The sequence below is a fragment of the Pelophylax lessonae genome, assembly GCF_965119305.1.
Source record: "Pelophylax lessonae genome assembly, chromosome: 3".
In the NCBI taxonomy this organism is placed as follows: domain Eukaryota; kingdom Metazoa; phylum Chordata; class Amphibia; order Anura; family Ranidae; genus Pelophylax; species Pelophylax lessonae.
This window is the reverse complement of record NC_138770.1, coordinates 466,319,114-466,341,889: the sequence shown is the minus strand read 5'-3', so window position 1 is coordinate 466,341,889 and position 22,776 is coordinate 466,319,114. Positions and strand designations below refer to the sequence as shown.

Genomic DNA, 22,776 nt, shown 5'->3' with positions numbered 1-22,776 from the left:
GAGCCAGAACGTTTTGTCATTCTGCCTAGTCCTACTCCTGCGGAGACAACATAACCCAGCTCTTGAGAATCAAGAAGACTACGTCTGTCAATGAGCTTAAGAGAAAAGGATTTTACGGTAAGTTCTTACAAAAATCCATTTATATATATATATATATATATACACACGCACACAGTGTAGAGCCAGGGAGAGATATAAGGTGTGTGTGTATATGTATGTATAATATATATATATATATATTCCTATCTTTTCTGAATTCTATTTGAAATCTTCCGTCCCCACACCCCCCAATGCCAGCACAGCAGGGGTTCTTAAAACTAAAGGGCTGTCACAGGCTCTTATCAAGAGAGCCCAACTAAGCCTAACCTTTCCAACCAGCTGCTCCACATGCTCATGTGAATTAGCATGAATGTGCACATACCTGTGTACAGTTGTGACCCTACCCAGTGGGCAGCAAGCTGCATTATGCACATGCACAGATCTCTGGACAAGGTTGTGCACTCAACCTTTCTGGCAAATACAGACCTTGCTGTCTGGTAAGTTTGCAGCACAGATGATTAGTAACAGGAGATTTAATAAAGTGAGCCAGGCTTTGACCATTTAAGTATTGAAACATTTTAACAGACAGGAAGTTAGCTTTCAAGGCTAAGTTCACCTTTTGGAACATGTTACATGTTCCACCCATATTTATGGCGGAACACCTAACTTGTTCCAGCTGCTGCCACCAGTTCCTCCTCACTCATCTGCGGTGTGATAGTGGGCGGGGGAACCTTCCCCGCACAATTTAAAAACAGTTCGGCTGTATGGGTCCCTGCCCACATTGCCACGTCATTCATTCACAGTTTCCCGTGAATTGAACCATACCTACCGTCAGCCACCGCAACTAGCGGCTTGTAGTTCTGAATGAGTTGCGAGGGCACTGATGAATGTTCACATATATAATGCCAATTTGTTACAAAATTAAGTAAATAAAAACACCTAAAAATAAATTGAACATGCCTTACATGAAAAGACCTCATAGGAAAAGTGACCCTTCTTACTATAGATAGCTTTATAGTTTATGAACCACTGCTTTAATGCTTCCATCATAAAGGATGGAAATGCAGAGGCTGTAAACATGCTTTCACTCTGCATATTTCTAAGGGTTGACTTTTAAACAGAGAAATGTTTTTAAAGTTGTAGTAACTTGGCAATATGTGGGGAAAAAATGGATCTCTGTCACTACTAGGCCAACTTGGTTACAATATATATATATATATATATATATATATATATATATATATATATTTTACAGGTATACTGGGATGTATCTGATTGAAAAATCCTTTTTTTTTTATTTATTAGTGTTACCCCTTTTTTTTTTTATCCTCCTGGATGATACCTTGTATTGACATGCTGGCAGTAGACAGACTGTACAAATGGGACTTGAGAGTAAAAATTCTGCATGTTTTAAGCCATTGGCACCCTTCTTTTCTGGACACCTTTTTGTTTAAATAAAGTTTAGTTTAAAGTGGGGTCCCCCCCCCCGCGCTGTCCTCCTTCTCTTTTTTTGTCTGCTCCCATAGCAAACTGCTTTTTATGGGGGCAGGTGTGCGGGCATGCTCCCGAGCTGGGCTGTATACGTCCATAGAGGCACATAGCGGGGCTTGGTCCCGCCCCCGCTCTAGCCTAGTAGTATTTGATTGACAGCAACCGTAGCCAATGGCTCATGCTTCTGCCTCTATGGCCTGTGAGATGAGCAACAGATGGGCACAGCGCTGGATCAAGATAGGACTCAGGTAAGTATATTGGGGGCGATACAACTACTGGGACATTTTTTATGTTAAAGCAAGTAATACATTAGGGTAAAAAATGTTCTGTCTTTGGAACCAGTTTAAAAACATATTTTTTTATTGAAGAACAAGTGCACTCTCATACAAAGTACACTTGTTCTTGCTCCCCTGACCTAACTAATTCAAACTTCCCTCTCCACAAATGTCAGTGGTCTGACAGGGGTTCTAGCATTAACATTGCTAAAAAAAAACAAAAAAACAGTTTTGGCTACTATTGTAGATTTTATCTTACTGCTAAAAACCTTATGACCATGACAGTAGAGAGGGACTCTTTCTAATGGAACACTACATAGCTGTAAATATAGCTTTAGAAACTTCTGTGTGCTCCTTGGTGGGATTACCCAGATTTACAGTCTCTAGAAAAGGAATCCATACTAATAACGCAAGTGAGTATTTTTATTAGTTTGGATGGCTGTAGGAAAGATTTAGAGTGTCCCCTTTAGGTAAGGATTAAATTACTCAGTAAGTCAGTACTGATTTTGTTTACAAATTGATAAACTGTATGGTTTTCTTTTTGTTCCCATTTTATTAAGGGCTGTGTGGTATGACCCAGAATCATACCCTACCTCTTATCAGCTTGATCCCACTGAGGGTCCAAACAGGGAGAGGCGACGTTTACAAAGGTGTTACCTAACCATTCCAAACAAATACATCCTCAAAGACAGACAAAAGAAAGATGGTAAGTTATATGTTCTCTTTAAATTATTTTCGTCATAGTTAGAACATGTCTATGTTTAGTATCTGTTGTATATTTCTCATTATCGTACAGTATATACTAATAATAGGTAATAATAGTAATAGGGTTAAATTCTACTTCAGGTGGACACCAACCAAAGCGTTTAAAGCTCTCACATATAACCCCTCCCACCATGAACCCATGGTATGTGTGTGAGCCGGTCAGGATGCTAGGAAGTGTAGTCCTGTGCCTGCTGCTGTGAATGCTGGCTTGGAAGGAGCCTGCCCACGCTCCAGACGATAACTGATAAGAGCTGATTTTAGAAGCCGCACATCAGAACAAGACCTGCTGTGTGTAGACAATTGGCTGTCTCAGCCTGGACCCCTGCCAGGCCATGCCGCCAACGCATTTCACTCCCCCCAATGGAGTTTACTTATGGGGAGACCCAGTGCCAAGCTAGCCCCAGTGTTTTACTAGTGTGCTTAGGTTATGAATGTACTGTATCTCTGAGGAGAAACTGTATGATCGCATAAGAGTCATACAAGCATCGGTATAATTAACTGGACTGCCTGTCTTTTCCACTCCGCATCTTCAACCTCCCCTTAGCCAGTTTCCAGAATACGGTGATACTCCGCAAAAGAAAGGAAGAGGAATCTAATGCTCTCAGTTTAAAATATTTATTACAAAAACCAAAAGTAAAGCACTTACATACGCAGGCACTTAAGACAGTGCGGGCTGCAAACAGCTGATTGCCTCTACGAGGCAAACCTTCCTGGGTCTGACTTCCAACGAGTAGGCTCCTCCCCCATATGCATTACGTCATGTGACTTTGTCAGCGGGAGACCCCAGTCCAGTTAATTATATCGATGCTTGTATGACTCTTATGAGTCTATCCCTAAGGTGAGCTGCTATTCCAGCACCAGTCACTGAGAGCACTAGTTTGAAGTGTTTGGAGCATGATTTTACTTTCAATTCACTGGATCACTGATTGAGATATTTGAAAGACTCTCCCCTTGATTAGGATTGAGCTTGGGACTTTTTTCTTACCATTTGATTATTGCACTTTTTGAATATTTTTGCACTCGCACTTTTTGTTGCATTTGCACTTTGGATTTACATTGTGATTATTTATATTGTATTCATATTATGAATATTCAGTTCATATTTATGCACATTTTTGATTCAGGTGTATGATTCACACTACTGTTGTTATTTTTTGATTGATTTGAGTCACTTGGCGCAGCAATATTGATTTATTTTTATTCACTGGTGGTATGTGTTAACACTGATTGCTTGCAGCCTTGAATCTATTCATCTATATAATTTATTTTTAATTTATTTTGGATTATTGTGGTTTGCGCTGATTACTACACGTCTTTTGTATGATAGCATATTTAGTGTTTTTAGATCTTCTAATAAGAAAAGACATTAGCTACACCAAGCTACTATGGCAGAGGATGTGAGCTTTCTCAAATTGGTGATCCCCTGGGCTTAGTGCTGCGAGGACTGTACGCGGGACTCCGCACAACGATGGGAGTAGGGATAGCCAGTAATGCTGTAACTGCACTGGACCTTGTGGGGTGACGCACCTAGGTATATGGTTCAACGTGTGCATTGCACAGGTTTAAAGTTGTGTACTCCTGCAGGAAAGTCTGTCCTTAACGATCCCTCCTTCACTGGGGAATGGGGGGGGGGGGGGTGGTAATGTGCCAGACTACAGTGGGCAAAGTCTTGCAGAGTGAACCTCTGGAGTGAGTTGGGTGCCAACCCATTTAACAGGGTTATGCCGACCACCAGAGCAGGAGGATAGGAAGAGTATTACTGTGCAAATTCACATTACATTTTGTTCTGTGGGGCACTTGTGTGGATGCAATTTTTTGTCTGTTTGCTAATGGGACAAAATGTGTGAAGCAAGCTTCTTCATTGGTCTTATCTACCACAACAGACCAGTCTGGAGCACAAAATGTCCAGCAGTGCTTTCGGATTTTTTAGGGTCGGACCTTCAGGGGAACAGACACTGTAGGCATAAAGAAATTATTCCGGATGGCTGCACTTCCAAAAATCTTTATTGAAGCTTCATTTGAAAAGTGGTTGACGGATGGAGCAGGGACAAAGGTAGACTCGTTTCACCCACATGTTAAAGCTTCCTCATTACCTATTAAAACTAGTCACCACAATCACCTATATATAGCTCTAATGTGTCGTCATTCGGTTATATACAGCTCTATTGTGTCATCATTAGGTTACAGGTGAACTAACCAATTAAAAACAATACTCAGCTGGTACCACAAAGAAAACCCTGCAGTACAAAGTACATACACTCACATCTTGTGTGAAGAGTTCGGTCCAGATCCACTACCAGAAAGAATCTGATACACCAATTGAACTCAGACCAAACACCTCATTCAAAATCATTGTATAGAAGCAACAACATATACAAAATAATAGGAAAAACGTATGTGTGTGTGTGTGTATATATATATATGTATATATACAGTGCCTTGCAAAAGTATTCGGCCCCCTTGAACTTTGCGACCTTTTGCCACATTTCAGGCTTCAAACATAAAGATATAAAAATTAAATTTTTTGTGAAGAATTAACAACAAGTGGGACACAATCATGAAGTGGAACGAAATTTATTGGATATTTCAAACTTTGTTAACAAATAAAAAACTGAAAAAGTGGGCGTGCAAAATTATTCAGCCCCTTTACTTTCAGTGCAGCAAACTCTCTCCAGAAGTTCAGTGAGGATCTCTGAATGATCCAATGTTGACCCAAATGACTAATGATGATAAATAGAATCCACCTGTGTGTAATCAAGTCTCCGTATAAATGCACCTGCACTGTGATAGTCTCAGAGGTCCGTTTAAAGCGCAGAGAGCATCATGAAGAACAAGGAACACCAGGCAGGTCCGAGATACTGTTGTGGAGAAGTTTAAAGCCGGATTTGGATACAAAAAGATTTCCCACGTTTTAAACATCCCAAGGAGCACTGTGCAAGTGATAATATTGAAATGGAAGGAGTATCAGACCACTGCAAATCTACGAAGACCTGGCCGTCCCTCTAAACTTTCAGCTCATACAAGGAGAAGACTGATCAGAGATGCAGCCAAGAGGCCCATGATCACTGTGGATGAACTGCAGAGATCTACAGCAGAAGTGGGAGACTCTGTCCATAGGACAACAATCAGTCTTGATGGAAGAGTGGCAAGAAGAAAGCCATTTCTTAAAGATATCCATAAAAAGTGTCGTTTTTAAAGTTTGCCACAAGCCACCTGGGAGACACACCAAACATGTAGAAGAAGGTGCTCTGGTCAGATGAAACCAAAATCTAACTTTTTGGCAACAATGAAAAATGTTATGTTTGGCGTAAAAGCAACACAGCTGCTTTTTCTTGTCACCTGATGGACTTCATAAAATAACCCTGCACTATTTGCCAATTATTTATTTAATTATTAATATTATTGTCACCACAAACCTTGATGTTTTACTGCGCTAGAACTTAGTAACTATTTATATTTATCACGAGTATCTAATTATTTATAATTTCTATTTTATATTCATTTGTCACATTTAGGCCACCAGCAAGCGCTGTAGATAGTCCCCTTTGACTATTTTTTTGTTCATTCCAGGTATTGTTTTTTTTTTTATTTTTTTTGCGAGGGAGGGGCCTTCTGCTTCAGATTCATCCAGTTGGCTAGACTTGGAGAGGAGAAGGATGTACCACTAGAGGATTTTTTTTTACAGTGCTAGCGGAGGTGTGAAAATGTCTCAAGCTGGACTCTAAGGCCCCTGCCAGCCCTAAGGTGACAGATAGGGGTTTAAGGAAACATAGGAAACCCCCACTGCATTTCCTGTACATCATTTAGTTAAGAGTGTTTTATGTAGCATCCTCCTAGATAGGTGCTAGAGAGTGAGTATAGTTTTTGGCTCTGTCTGCCTATCAGAGGAGCAGCAGGTAAATTTTATATTCTCTCCGCTTAACAGGGAGCAGGATCTGTGAGTTAGGTCTGCTCAATGTGCTCAGTGTGTGATTCATCTGGTCTGAGGGAGTGTTCCCAGCTGATCCAATGGGGAGGCACATTGGATAGTGGAGGAAACCATGTCCAATGAGTACATAGGCTTTGATACAGCCCCAGTGATTGGCACAGACTGCTCGGTGCATTGTGAGGTGTAGTATATAAAGCCAAGGCACATGTGCTCAAGGTCTTTGGCTGATGAGCAGAGTCCCAGAAGGAGGGTGGTGGCTGCCTCCTCTTCTGCAGCAGTCTATGATCACAGGCAGTCGGCCTGGTGAGCCAGAAGTGTGGAGCTGAACCCAGAGGTCCAAGAGAGCTGACTGAAGGAGTTGAGGCACTGGAGGACCTGGAAAGCAGTATCGTGAGTACAGAGGATCGTGCCCAAGAGGCCTGACCAGGAAGGGGGCCACTCCGGAGTAGAGTAGTCAGTGGACGGGTGTCAGCTGGTGGATAGAAAGGGGGTACTAGGAGTGTGCCCTGAAGATAAGTACTAAAAGGAATATTACCTCAAATTCATCTAGTGGCAGGAGGAAGCTGCGGCCTGGCCACATTCCCAGATAGAAGTCCTCAGCATTTATATTATGACTGGAATCATCCTGACAAGGTTTATGGATCGCTGAAATGCTTTCCATACCAGTAGCCCATTTATAAAGCGTTTTCTAAGAAACTATTTGATCTGGAGGTTTGAATTAGCTATTTCTTGCCTCAGTAAGACACTTGCAGTTCCTGTTGATGTCCCAACTTTTAGGGACTCTTCAGATAAATCTTTTGAAGCCCTGCATATGGCTTTTTTGGCCCATCTACTCAGCCTGTTGTGATAGTGATGGTAGTGTGTAAGACTCTTAAGCTAGCCATACACTAGTAGATTTTCAAATGAAAGTTCACACAAATATTTGTAAAAAAAATTGGGTGAAGATTCCCATTACATTCGACCTTACTTGAAAATTTAGTTTACTGCGTCCAGTTTTGAAACGCGTGCACTTTCCTGAATGAAAAGCACATTCACTGTTAGAAATTTGTTTGAGATAAATGTTTGAATTTTCAGTCTGGGTGCAATCAGGTCTTTGTTCTTGATTGTGGTGTGGATTCTGCAACATATAATGGACTGGATCTTGGACTAGTCCTCTATGCAAGGGCTATGCCAGAGCAGTCAGAAGTACACCACCTGCCTGTGATAATGAGCAGCAAGGGCTGCATAGACAAATCTGTGCCTATTGACTGCTCATAATCACAGGCAGGTGGTGTATTTCTGACTGCTCTGGCCACATTTTCAGGCTCAGGATGTCAGCAGCTTTAATTTGCTACCAGGCCTGACCAGGTTAAGGCTGGCCATGCTTTCTCATTTATCTTGTGCAATTTCCCTTTGGATTTACTAAAGACCGTATGATATAAGGTCAAAACTAAACAACACTTTCAATTGTATCCAATTAGACAGGCTTTGCACTACATGGTTGAATGTGAATTTATGGAAAGTTGTAAGAAGATTGTATAATGTATGGCCAACCTAAGACCTCAGGAGTGAGATAATCAGGTTTACTTCAGTGTACTTTTCTCTATGGGTGACTCATTCCAACTAAACATTTGTCCATGGTCAGGGAGGAGTGGAAGCTGTATTTATCATGGGTTACTAGTATGCACTATACACACCATTTGGTGTGCTCACCTTCACACTTTTTACCTGAAGTCCCCCATTACTTCCACTGGATAGATACAGTGCATTGCGAAAGTATTCGGCCCCCTTGAACTTTTCGACCTTTTGCCACATTTCAGGCTTCAAACATAAAGATATAAAACTGTAATTTTTTTGTGACGAATCAACAACAAGTGGGACACAATCATGAAGTGGAACGAAATTTATTGGATATTTCAAACTTTTTTAACAAATAAAAAAGTGAAAAATTGGGCGTGCAAAATTATTCAGCCCCCTTAAGGTAATACTTGGCAGCGCCACCTTTTGCTGCGATTACAGCTGTAAGTCGCTTGGGGTATGTCTCTATCAGATTTGCACATTGAGAGACTGAAATTTTTGCCCATTCCTCCTTGCAAAACAGCTCGAGCTCAGTGAGGTTGGATGGAGAGCGTTTGTGAAAAGCAGTTTTCAGTTCTTTCCACAGATTCTCGATTGGATTCTGGTCTGGACTTTGACTTGGCCATTCTAACACCTGGATATGTTTATTTGTGAACCATTCCATTGTAGATTTTGCTTTATGTTTTGGGTCATTGTCTTGTTGGAAGACAAATTTCCGTCCCAGTCTCAGGTCTTTTGCAGACTCCATCAGGTTTCCTTCCAGAATGGTCCTGTATTTGGCTCCATCCATCTTCCCATCAATTTTAACCATCTTCCCTGTCCCTGCTGAAGAAAAGCAGGCCCAAACCATGATGCTGCCACCACCATGTTTGACAGTGGTGATGGTGTGTTCAGGGTGATGAGCTGTGTTGCTTTTACGCCAAACATAACGTTTTGCATTGTTGCCAAAAAGTTTGATTTTGGTTTCATCTGACCAGAGCACCTTCTTCCACATGTTTGGTGTGTCTCCCAGGTGGCTTGTGGCAAACTTTAACAACACTTTTTATGGATATCTTTAAGAAATGGTTTTCTTCTTGCCACTCTTCCATAAAGGCCAGATTTGTGTAGCATACGACTGATTGTTGTCCTATGGACAGAGTCTCCCACCTCAGCTGTAGATCTCTGCAGTTTATCCAGAGTGATCATGGGCCTCTTGGCTGCATCTCTGATCAGTTATCTCCTTGTATGAGCTGAAAGTTTAGAGGGACGGCCAGGTCTTCGTAGATTTGCAGTGGTCTGATACTCCTTCCATTTCAATATTATCGCTTGCACAGTGCTCCTTGGGATGTTTAAAGCTTGGGAAATCTTTTTGTATCCAAATCCGGCTTTAAATTTCTCCACAACAGTATCTCTGACCTGCCTGGTGTGTTCCTTGTTCTTCATGATGCTCTCTGCGCTTTAAACGGACCTCTGAGACTATCACAGTGCAGGTGCATTTATACGGAGACTTGATTACACACAGGTGGATTCTATTTATCATCATTAGTCATTTAGGTCAACAATGGATCATTCAGAGATCCTCACTGAACTTCTGGAGAGAGTTTGCTGCACTGAAAGTAAAGGGGCTGAATAATTTTGCACGCCCAATTTTTTCATTTTTTTATTTAACTAAGTTTGAAATATCCAATAAATTTCGTTCCACTTCATGATTGTGCCCCACTTGTTGATTCTTCACAAAATATTACAGTTTTATATCTTTATGTTTGAAGCCTGAAATGTGGCAAAAGGTCGCAAAGTTCAAGGGGTCCGAATACTTTCGCAAGGCACTGTATATAATGCATTGGTAGCCACAGAGCAAGTTTTTTTACCTGGATCCTGGATTCTGCTATCTGCTTGATGGCATAAACCTCAATTGCGTATGCATTGCAGATCATAGGGTATCTCTTTTTAGGTCCATCTTGAACATACACATGAAGTTGATATATTGGGTGCAGGATCTCTGGTGGCTGTAGTTCAACTAGATTTCCTTTGTTTGCAAATTAACGTTTCATGTGAAATCTTTTGTTCCATCAATGCGGTGTTTCTAATAAGCCTTCTTTTAGAAGCAGTTTTTTTCCCCAGAAGTTTCCGTATGATGGTGCACTATAAAGAACACTTTATCCTTATGTGTTTTATATAATGACATGGTGGTTCAGTTGTTTCTACTGCATTCCTTTGAATATAATCAGATGGCATTTACACATGGAGGGCCCAAAAGTCTTGACTGCTGAGACTTCTCTGATGGTTCTGCAGTATACGATTAGGTACTTGACATCTAGTTGCGAATGTTCAACTAAGTTCTCCTTGTCGCAGATCAAGGCTTTTGCCAATTATCTGTGGCTCTGTTTTTATAAGATAATATGGATGGTCTATTTTGTGCATTGGCCTCAGCCATATATGGGCCATGATTTGGGAAACTTTTATTATACGCATACTGCTTTAACTCTGACTATATGCAGTTGGCAATATGGTTGTCTTTATACATAGAAAACGTGTGTGTGTGTGTACCTGGTTTGGGGATCAGAACTCTGGGCAGGAGCCTGACTAAGGTACTTTTTTTTATTTATGATTTCACAACCGGTGACTATATATTCATGGCCTTTCTACACACTTTGTCTAGGAAATGGGCTTTGTTGCCCTAGGTTCTACATGACTAAGCACTAGTCAGTTCTTTATACATGTATCTCTTCGATTATACTCCAGTTGTATCTATCTGTCCTTGTATATGGATTGCCCAGGAGACCTAGCTCCTGAGGCTTCATCCAGCAGACAATCATTTCCCACACATTCAGGCATTACCAGACACATTCCTTGGGCCTGACACTGGAAGCTTATTGGACGTGATTCCAGTCCTCTAACTTCAGGGGAATATGGTATATCCCTTATCTCCTCAAAAGCAATTGTGTTTATGCAGACATCCCTACAGTAGAGATGGTCTTCAGGTTATGGCACTATATAAGAGGATGTGCCTACTCTAAGGATTTGGGGCCACTACATTATATCATAGTGTCTATGTTCTATACAATAGTATATCCCGGGCCAGTGTTGCAGAGGCACCCAGGTCATTCTCATGATAATCTGATGCACATTTTATGTGTAGTGTTTATAGGTGTTTCAGCCTATCATTATTTGCTATCACTCGGACCTTGAACCTTATACCTGGCTTGGGTTGCTATGGCACTATATTCAAATATAGTCAATATGTATCTTTTTATATGGCCCCTGAGCAGAAGTGAATCATACGGTCCCCTTTCACTTTTGTGTGACTTGTCCTGCAACTTGGGACTGCAAGTCACATGACGAGTACCATTCATATCTGTGCGACTTCAAGTCGCAGCAACTTCAAAGTAGTCCCTGTACTACTTTTGCCCATCTTTGATGCATTTTGAGGTCTATAGGCCTCAAGATTACACAGGCATTGCTTCAGTCCAGTCAAAATAGCACAACTTTTAAGTTGCACAAGTGCGAAAAGGGCCTAAAGCGGAACAAATCCCATCAATTTAGGTCTCTAAAAAGTTACATTCCTGGAATGCCAAGGGAAAAAAAGGGGGTTATGGTCTGGTATCATCAGTAACACACCTCCATCCTGATACATACATAGAAAAAGAGGAAAATGGCCCGTGGGACTTTAGATGAGGTGAGTACATGTGGCTTGAAAAGAAAGACAAAATAGGATAAATTAAAAAGGTAGCTTTCATTACAATAAATTGGAAGTAGATAAGAAAAAAAGACATTATGCGCTGAGACGCATGAAATGTCAAACTAGTAATGTGAACAATGCATAACATTCATGGTAGTGAATCACACAATGTATATACCTCATAATAGTACAGTTTATCTCAGTATCATAAATAGCCATAAATATGTCATAATAGATGAGTATAATGCATCTTGAACTGACATGTTTCGCGAGCTGTACGCTCGCTTCTTCAGAGTAAATGCATAAGAAATATGTCTAAAAAGAGAGAAACACATATATATTGGAGTAACAAAAAATGATTGAATAAAGAAAAAGTAAATAAAAAATGAAAAAGTTTTCTGTAAATATGAGGGACTCAGAGTGCCAAATACTCACAGGCCAGTATATCTGGAAAATATATTCCAGGAATGCCTGGTTTTCTAACTGTCACATGTTCTTGTTGCATCAATGAAACTGTGAAACCATCAAATGGCTGGTGTCATGACTCACATTGTATGTGCAGCACCATGATGGTTACAGATCAGACAGAAGCAGCTTCCTTGGCAGTAAAGGATAATAGGATTTATTCTGCTTTAAGGCTTTCAGCAGATTGGTCTTGGCCCACCAAACCTTCCAAGTCAGGCCAAAGTTTCTTGCCCTCCAGTGTATCTTTTTCCCCTGTGTGCATTCACCCATCTGAGTGAATTTGGGGGTTGTGACACTAGTTTGTGAGGAAGAGTGGATACGGGAGTTGTACAAAAAACGTATTCACAGTTCTCAACAAATCCTTTCTGGACCTCAGATCCTTGAGCATCGTTTAGAAGGTCACAAAATTTTGAATCAAATCCACAAAATCAGTCATAGCTGCACTTCGGCCAGGAGAATTCACGTTTTTTATCAGTATAAAGGATGCATACTTGCACATCTTGAGCTCTCCTTTCACACCAGTGTTTTTATGGTTTGAGGTGGAGGATCAACATTTAACTTTTGTAGCCCTTTGTCTGGCCACTGCTCTTCAAGTTTTTATGATGTTCCTGTCTCCAGGGTTGACCCTGCTGAGGTCCCAGGGGATTCACATCCTGGTCTACCTGGATGACTTCGTTCTCAGGTGGGGTCCCCTTTAGTCTTGAAGGAGAACCTCGTAACCGCTCTCAAGAAGTTTGGTTGAACTCTCAACTCTAGAAATCGATCCAGGAACTGCGTCTGAAATACCAGGGGTTCTCCTGGACACGGGTCAGAACAAGGTTTTTTTTTTTTTTTTTTCTTCATTTGGGGTTTGTGGTTGAGTTGGGGGTGTTTGTTCGAATCCCTCATGCCTCACCACAGAGATCATTTATTTTGATTACAGATCACTGTATCAACCTTCATTACAATATGTATTATTCACCACAGATTTTTGATAAAAAAAAAAAATGAAAAAAGGGTCCTATGTAGTGTGTATACCCTTTTCTCTGTCGCTCATTGACAGACGTAGTCCTCGTTGAGTAATAACAACTCGGGTTATACTGCCCTCTACAGGAGTAGGACTAGACAGGAAAGAAAACGTTCTGGCCACACCCTAGGGGCAGTCCCAGAGGGTATATCCTCTCACTTCCTGCTACAGCAAATCAGTTTTTTTCTGTTAGGAGTAAGGACCTAGATGCCTTGCTAGGATCTTCGGTCCTGGCAGGATTTTTTTCTTAGATTTTTTTAGACAGCTTTTTTCTCCAGTGTTCTGTGAGATCTTCAAGCAAGAAAGCTGGAACTGGGCGACGGGCTGGATGTTGAGATCCAGTGGTCACCCGAGTTCAGCCTACGAGCGCGTGCAGGCCATAGCTCCGCGCTGGGTCGGCCGCGACATAGTCCCACTGGACGGGGACTGACCCTGCGAGTTAAACGTCTCGCTTAAACGCCAATGACCATGAGTCACGGCGTCCGTATTGGTCGACAGCCCTCCCACCCCGGTGGAGAGGGGTACTGTCAGGAGTTGGCGCCCACCTGGTTCCGGTATGGTGAGTAGTATGTTCCCCCTTTTTGGTGGTGAACGCGGGCCCCTCTCTGAAATGGTAAGGATGGGTCTCCCCTCTATCCTATAACATGTCACAGATCCCCCTATTTGAGTGTGATTTTTGTGAACAAGAAACCAGGAGACTTGGTTTGGGAGCTGACAATCTAATGTCATTTCAAAACTGTAAAGATGACTGAAGTCAGTGGCAGTACTAGAATATTACTGTGGTAGCATAAGGTATCCTACCTGTCAGAGGTGTTCACAGGGCGATGTCTATGCATGTATAACTGCAGTCCAGATCGCATTCCTCCAGCAAGGGCAGGCTGCCTTCCGACGGCCCACGGACCGCATGCGGCCCGCCAGGGTCCGGTACCGCCAGCCAGGCTGATCACCATCCAGGGTGAAGTTTGGGGGGCCGATGCACTCCCGCAGGCCGCTAGGCCGAATACAGCATCCCGCAGGCCGCTGCTAAGCCGCCGCTATCCTAACAGGCCGCCGCCATTGTCTTGCAGAGCACACGAGGCCGCCATATTGGCGTAGCCTCGTGTCTCCAGCATGGGGGCGGCCATGTTTGAGGTGACCAAACACCTCGTGGAGCCAGGGGGAGGCGCCGGAAGGCGTGTTAAGGGGCGGAGCCGCCTCCTTTACCCAGGAAAAAGGGCCAAAGACTTCCTGTCTGTAACAGGACAGCACTGAGCAAGCTGATGAAATCTTCTGTGCATCAGGGATGAGCCTTGGGGTCTCTCTCTCTCTCTGTGGGGTCCAAAAAGGCAGGTAACACTGAGGGGCGCTGTTGCGACTGGGGGATACAAAAAAAAAAAAAAAAAGTTTTTTACTTTGTCATTTTTTTGTCGCTGGCAAATGTGTTGTATAATCATTGACCCTGCCGCATAGGTATCCCCACCTGATCCCCTCAAGGTGGCCGCAGGACCCTCCAGTACCCCACTTGTTTTTAATGCATTATCGGCAGTTTTGGAGTCTTTGGTATCCCGGGTGGAGGTGGCCTGTCAGGGACGGGGGTCAAGAAGCGACCCCCGCCTACCCCTATTTTTTATCTGATACTTCAGATACGGATTCGGAGATGGTCAATGCAGCTGCAGGTCCCTCTTATGGGGCTGTTGTCTCAGGTAATGTCTCCTCAGCAGTGAGGAGAACGTTTCTGCCTCCGCCATAGCACAAGAGTGGTGGATGCACTAGTTGTGTCCGTCCGGGAAACCTTTAGTCTTGAGGTTACACCGGCAGAGGTAGCTGAGACTGAAATTCCTTTTTGGTACTTGTTAGCCTACCAAAAGGGCGAAGGATTTTCCTTTACCCAAATGGGGTCGTTTTGAAACGAACCCCTGTTATTTCCTAACGCATGGCTAGGCGCTATCCGTTTGAGGAATCCCTCTTTAAAGGATAGACGGTACCACCTGCTGTCTTGCCACAGACTGTTAGGATAAAGAGGACCTCGTAACCAACGAGGACCTTCCCTTTCTGCTCATAAAGAGTTTGTTCGTTCCGCGAGCGCGGGCGATAAGGCGAAACCCTCCAAAGCCCCTTCAGAGGGTTTTTCAAAGGGCGCTGGTCGGCTAAACAAAAAGTCCGGCTCAGCCAAGCCTGAAGTATACAGCCTGATGCGCCCCTACCCATCTCTGGGGTGGGGGGATGTCTTCACCGGTTTCCGGATCCATGGCTTGCCAGAACCCCGGACTAAGGGGTTCGCGAGGTCATACTGTCAGGATACAGGATCGAGTTTCGATCACTTCCACCGGTACGATTCTTCCCTTCTAACATTGAACGGTTTCAGGGGTTCTATTCGAACCTGTTCACAATGCCCAGGAAAGAGGGCAAGGTGCGTCCAATTCTGGACTTGGAATGTTGGATACATCCTGGGCAAGAAAGTTTCTCCTTGCGGAAAAACTCCAGAAGGTTCAGTCAACGATTCGGATGTTGCTGTCCGTCAATTGGCTGGGACGGATGGTGGCCTTCTTAGAGGCAGTACCGTATACCCAGTCTCATACCCGAATTCTCCTGAAGGAGATTCTTTTCTTATGGAATCAGAATTCCGATTTCCTGGACAATCGGATCCGGTTGAGCGAGCGGACCAGGGAGCCTCCGATGCTCAACCAGGGGAAGTCATTCCTTCCGATAGCATCCAGGTTACCAATAGGGTATCGGAACTGAGAGCGATCAGATTTTGTCTGATTTACTGGACCGAGCAGCTCTAGAGCAGCCCGATTCGGATCCAATCGCACAATGCCACGGTCGTGACTTATGTCAAGAAAGGGGCACTTAGAGTGTCCTGGTGGCCATCGAAACGACTAGCATCTTTCGTTGGACGGAACGGTTTGTTCCGGATCTCCCCGCAGTGTTCACTCCGGGGGTGGGAAATCGGCAGGCAGATATTTCAGCCGTCAGATTCTGGATCAAGGGGTATGGCCTCTTCGTCCAGAGGTTTTTCACTAGCTGTCCCTTCATTGGGGCACCCCGGATGTGGATCTGTTGGCACCTTGGCTCAACAGGAAGGTGCGAAGGTTTGTAGCTCGCACCCGCGATCCTCTAGCGCACGCAGCAGAAACGCTGATTGCCCCGTGGGGGCAGTATCCGCTATGGCATGCCTTCCATCCTCTCAAGTTACTGCGGGAACGTCTTCGCAGGATAGAGGTGGAGGGAATTCCAGTTATTCTGGAAATTCCGGACTGACCTCGTCGAGCCTGGTACGCCGACTTGGTGAGGCTAGTCGCGGACGCTTCTTGGAGACTTCCTCTCAGGGAGGATTTGCGGTCTCAGGGACCGATCTTCCATCTTGCTTTACAATCGCTGGCTTAATGGCCTGGCCATTGAGACCCAGGTACTGAAGGACAAGGGAGTGTCAGCTTCAGTTATTCCTACCTCTAGTTAAAGCAAGGAAAGCGACTTCCAGCACATGGAAGTCTTATATTGCGTGGTGTGAATCTTTTGGATTTCCCCCACATACCTATTCGGTGACCCGAATCTTGGTCTGTCTGCAACAAGGGGTTGAGCAGAAACTGTCCTTGAGCACTATCAAGGGTCAGGTTTCAGCGTTAGCAATCTTCTTTCAGAAACCTTTGGCTAATCATTCCTTGGTGCGGAATTTCATCCAGGGGGTGCAACATCTGGCTCCGCCAGTGCGCGCACCCTTACCGCCTGGGATCTTAATTTAGTGTGGTCGGTTCTTCAGAAACTTCTCTTTGAAGATATTAGCTTGCTTACATTTTCCCAGAAGGCGGCCTTCTTGGTGGCCATTACTTCTGCACGCAGGGTGTCAGAACTGGCCGCATTATCTTGACATTCCCCATATCTGGTGGTTCATAGGGATAAGGTGGTTCTCCTTCCAAATCCATCCTTCCTTCCTAAGTGGTTTTCAGAGTTTTCATCTGAATAAAAATATTGTGTTACCTTCCCCGTGTCCTACGACTAGCCATCCTTGGGAGTTTGCATTACACTCCTTGGATGGGGTTCAGAAGGATACACTTGACTACTACGAACTTGTTTTCGTAAGACGGACTCACTTCTTGTGATCACGGATAGCCCTTGAAGGGGGTTGCCTGTGTCTGCCGCGACCATATCTAGATGGACCAGTCAGACGGTGGTACAGACTTATTCTATTAAGGGTCGGAATCCTCCGTTCCCTGTTAAGGCGCACTCTACTCGTCCGCCTAGTGTCTCCTGGGTCTTCCGCCATCAGGCCTCAGCGATCCAGGTTTTCAAGGCGATGACTTGATCGTCGGTTCATACCTTTACAACATTTTATAAAGTTGATGTGATGGCATCGTCAGATGCCTCTTTTGGCCACAAGGTTCTTCAGGCCTCAATCTGAGGAGACTGTTGGTCTACCTCAAGGGTTTGTTGGGTGTTTCACTTAGGTCTCATCTTTTTGCTCGATGAGTCCTTGATGCTTCTGGTTGGCTCCAGTTGGGCCTTCTGGATTTTGATTTCGGTTATCCCACCCCTCATTTGTGGTACTGCTTTGGGACGTCCCGAGTTGTTATTAATCAACGAGGACTACGTCTGTCAATGAGCGACAGAGAAAAATGGATTTTTGTAAAATCTTACCGTAAAATCCTTTTCTCTTAAGCTCATTGACAGACGTAGTACCCGCCCCTCTGTTTTTGAGTTGGGTTGGGTTAAATTCTCTAAACACTGCTTTGTGACATAACTGATTTGCTGTAGCAGGAAGTGAGAGGATATACCCTCTGGGACTGCCCCTAGGGTGTGGCCAGAACGTTTTCTTTCCTGTCTAGTCCTACTCCTGTAGAGGGCAGTATAACCCGAGTTGTTGTTAATCAACGAGGACTACGTCTGTCAATGAGCTTAAGAGAAAAGGATTTTACGGTAAGATTTTACAAAAATCCATTTTTTCACACTGAACTAAGTGCACCTGTCATTGGACAAACATGGAGGGTGCCATTGTTTTGCTGTCCTGAAGATTTTAGTTTCCTGGCAGTCATGCTAATCCCCTTCTTTTTTTTTTTTTTCCCCTGACCAAGTATGCCAATAAAGATTTAGGACATATGTATGACTTTTCTAAATTGCATACTTGAATAGTTCTGGGTAAGTAACTAAGTATGAAGTAACATAACATATTGTTTAGGCATGCTGTTCGTCAGATTTTATTATTTTTCTTTAATTTTACAGAAATTGCTAAGCCTCCTTTATCCTACATTTTTGAAGAAAAAACACATTCCTCATTATCTTCAACTGTAAAAGAGAAAGCTGCAAGTGAATTAATAAGGTAACTCCTGTATACTGATATGTATAAGTCAATCACACACTAACACACATTTTTTAGCTGTCTCTTATATTAGTAAGCCATGATTAAGGGTATATTCACACCGGCGCGGCTTTTAACGCATCACACACGACTGTGTTGTAACTCTGATTGCGACTGGTGAATATACACTCAGAACCTAGGTGCAGTGTAAGGAACAGGGGCTCAACAGTGAAGAATTGTATTTTCTTCCACTCTTTGTGGCACTCCTAGCCCATTCTCACCTGTTTTTTGTACCTGCCACTGTGGGGGATACAAAAATGTAATGCCTCGTTTGCCCAATCGCCCCTTTGGCAACTGTTTGATGTGGGTAATATTGAGGAAATGAACACCAGAATTTCCCCTGGTTTTGCAATATTGCAAAAGCAGCAGGTGTGAGACTTTATGGCTTGGGAACAACTAGGGAGAGGTTAAATTATTTAGGCGGCATTGCTGCTGAAGTCCTCAAAAATAGATGGTTCAAAAGTACTTTACATAAATATGCCATGTCCTATTATATATTTCTGTTCAACTAGTGAGGCAAATTTGAACTTTTGCTTAAGCATTGTTAAAGCTTGATTGCAGACAGGGTTACTGGCGATTCAAAAATGAACATTTACACTTGTGGCCTATCCTTCCTTTACAGTCTCATCTATAATTTATACTTGACATTAATGCATACGAGACTGCATCAGGTTATCTATAGGTTGAGAAGAATACAGAATGAAACTAAACTTTCCAATCTGTTGTATCCCTACAGTGCTGATTCCTGTTTTTTGAGGTCCATTGATGTGATAATGTTTTGGAGTCAATGATCTCACCTCAGATATGGTACTGTTGTCATATCTGCCTGCAGTATTGGTGGAAAGGATAAAGTTTTAGTCCCCGTTCACATTAGGTCGCTCCGACTTAGGGGGCGACCTGTGAAGTTGCGCGCAGCGCGACTTTGGCGCGACTTGCAGGGACTTCACATAATGGAAGTCAATGTAAGTCGCCTCCAGGTCGCCCTGAAGTAGTACAGGACGCTTTTTCTAAGTCGGAGCGACTTGTGTCGCTTCTATTAGAACGGCTCCTGTACTACACAGTGGGAGCGACGGTGCACAACTTGTCAGGCTGACCAAGTCGCCTGACAAGTCGTACCAGTGTGAATGGACACTTAAGTATTACTTGCTGTAGCAATAATTTTAAACAAATACATTGCAAGGGCCTGTTGATGAGAGCATCTTTGTTCTTTTGCTTACTGGTATATTTTGATTTAGCAGTTACAAATGCTTAAGATTATTTTATGAGCTTTCATGTACAGCTTAAACAACACTGTTTAATCCTTGTAATGTATGGCAGTATTTTTAATTCCAGGGTCAACCGACGATGCATTAATGTAGCACCATCCAGAGAAACCATTGGAGAGCTCTTGTTAGGTAAGTGATTTAAAAATATTTTCTTATTTAAAAAAAAAAAAAAAAAAATTGAGTCTGCACAATAAAATCTATGAGCGTGCAAAACCGGTATCCCTGCTTGAGAAACCAAACTGTCAAAATCAGTAAAGTTGAAGGTATAGTGAACTACTTGTTTTTATATGTAAAAACATGAAGAATAGCATGCATAATATTAGGGGCCCTCAAACCAAATGGGGTCTTTTTGCTTCTAGACCTAAGATGTCCATAGACACAGCTGATAGCCAGGTGAGAATGTAGTAGAACCCATCTCCAAATAATTACATTTTTGAGCAAAGCCTGTATCCCATCTAGTCAACTCAGATAACTGAAATATCCAAGTACACATTTCCTTTGTAATATCACACAGTATTACTTGCAGTAGTCCTGCAGATTAATGCACCTCGTTTTCTGCATATAGAGCTATCAGACAGGTATTAAATATTAGCATTAATCGTATTACAAGGATCCCATGTTATCTGAGTAAACTGTGTCCATGCTTTACAGTAAAACTGTACTCACCTCTAAATGTCCTAAACCACCATTTTCATCAGTTAGCAGGCACCTCCAGGTATGCTTAATATGTATTTTCACCTTATTTTTCTTAGAACGTTCAAGATTTTTGGTAGAGAAGTGATTATTGTTAATCAGGATAAATGTCTTTGACTTGCCTTTACACTCATTCATACATACAAATATATCACCAGCACTCCTATTTTTTTTTTTTTTTTAATCAGATCTTTTATTTACATTTACTTTTGTCAGTCAAAAGTGCAACGCTTTGCAATCAAAGTGGGTCACTTCATCAATGATGTCACTTTTCCTAATAAAGAAACCAACTGTGATTCAGATATGTTGCACTTTTGACTAAAATCCCAAGCTAACGTCAATTTGATCGAACAAGTTAGATGTGCTGGTGACATCAGTTTTGCTAGTTCTGGTGCATAAAGCAGTTTTTTTAGCACCCTGTATACAAAGATAAATATATGTTTGGTATGTAGAGTATCTTCATAACCTACACTCATTGATTTAAAGCTCTGGTCAACAGTCGTTCTTTGCTTCTATCAAGATGCATTTGCGATCCTGTATTGGGATCTTATGCTTTTAAACTCCGCTAACTTTACTCCACATCGATCAATTTTCCCACTCATTATCCATAAGTCCATTAGTCCATAAATACATTTGACACACTTGAACTCATCTGAGATTATGGGCACTTTATAATATCACCAATAGCTCAAATACAATTGCAAATCTTTACTGAAGGAACTGAAATCGTTTTGAAAGCAGATCAGCAAAGGTGTTTTTTTTTTTCGGGATTAGTGTTCTAACTAAAACAATCAGTGACTTTAACACATTTTTTTATCATTGATAGCATCTCTAGAGCCCTAACCAGATATGATATGCATCATTTAAAGGCTTTGATGTTCTAAAATAGGAAATATAAACCTTTAACCGATGGAAGAATTAACTTCACTTCCAAAGAAGCATGACTTTGCAGACTTGGCTCCCATCATCCTAATCAAATGGAGGCTAGTGCATCCAATACCCAAATTATTAAAGACAGTTCAAATTAAATATAGATAAAATGGCTGCTTTCATCTTTTCTTAATGATTCCTGCAAAACTGGTGCTTTAGTAGAGGTTGAAGATGATCTTCAAATAAACCATACTCCCTGAGCCCAGCCACTAACCTTAGCAACATTTATACGATGTACTCCCAGAACCTAGGTTAAAAAAAAAAATAATAATTGTGGCCCTCATGGTGATGAACTCATAATTTTTAGTCTCTATCTATACATGCTGCTAAAAAGAAGCCTTTGTTATTTATACATTTGTTGAGTGTCATAAATTATGTGAATTTTTATCATTTTTTTTTCTTTTTTTACATTTTCTTTTTTTTATATTTTTTATTGAAAGTTTTGGGTTTGTACAATACTGAAAAATGGAAAGCAGGAGTATACAACCAAAACTAAATACCTCTAACTGAACAGACGGTATGAGAAGCTTCGATAACAGTACTTGTAAACCTGGATATCTAAAGCTTTCAAGCTGGGCGGGGGGGGGGGGAGGCGGGATGGGGGGGGGGGGTGGTATGATGACCTGGCATGGTACGGGAGGAGAGCATCAACCTAGATTATGGATGACTCAGAAGTGGGCTATTATACAATTAACTAAAAGTAATATACATTAAATCGGGTCACTTGTAGATCACATGGTAGAGTGAGAGCTTTCACAGATGTTAGATTGAGTTTAAAATGAGGCTTATATTTGTGGTGGTCAGATCCAATCGGAGTAGACTGAGTAGTCATTGAGGTTAAGCAGTGCTCTCAGGTCCTCTGGTTACCGGATGTGTGTGATATTAACGCCTTGGAATACCAATTTGTGTATTGAAAGGATGACTGAAGTTTTTTGCTTTCCTTCGCAGAGAAGGTATGTGCTATGAAGTCACGCCATCTTTCAGAAAGTGTCCTGATCATAGTTTTGTAGTTTGGCGTCTAGCTGCTCCCTATAGAGCATTGTTTTCAGATTTGTTTTCCACTATTGAGATCGAGGGGGGTGAATTGAGTATCCAAGTTTTCAGAATGGCCTTTTTAGCGGCTATGAAACATAGGTGTATCCACTGGGTGGTAAACATTTTGCCCTGGTTGTGGTTGGTGGGTTCAGACATGTCATGGTGGAACAACATAAGGTAGGTAGATTTGTTGACAGTCAGGCCAGTTACAGACTGAAATCCGGGGACAAAACCAAAATCTGTGCTCCAATGTTGATTTGAGTTGCTTGCATTGAGGGCATTAGGCTGTATGAAGCTTTGTTTTCGTGAAAAAAGCCGGGATATACGCTTTGTGTAT

At 42.4% G+C, this 22,776-nt stretch overlaps 1 protein-coding gene across 1 annotated transcript in view; it reads left to right on the top strand.

Annotated features, from left to right (window-relative positions):
• Window positions 1–22,776, top strand: part of LYST (lysosomal trafficking regulator) — a 409,773-nt gene that overhangs the window by 310,763 nt on the left and 76,234 nt on the right. The window contains exons 34-36 of the mRNA XM_082252534.1: window positions 2,366–2,511; window positions 18,381–18,477; window positions 19,849–19,910. Coding sequence (XP_082108660.1) covers window positions 2,366–2,511; window positions 18,381–18,477; window positions 19,849–19,910 — 305 coding nt within the window. The remainder of the gene's footprint in view (window positions 1–2,365; window positions 2,512–18,380; window positions 18,478–19,848; window positions 19,911–22,776) is intronic.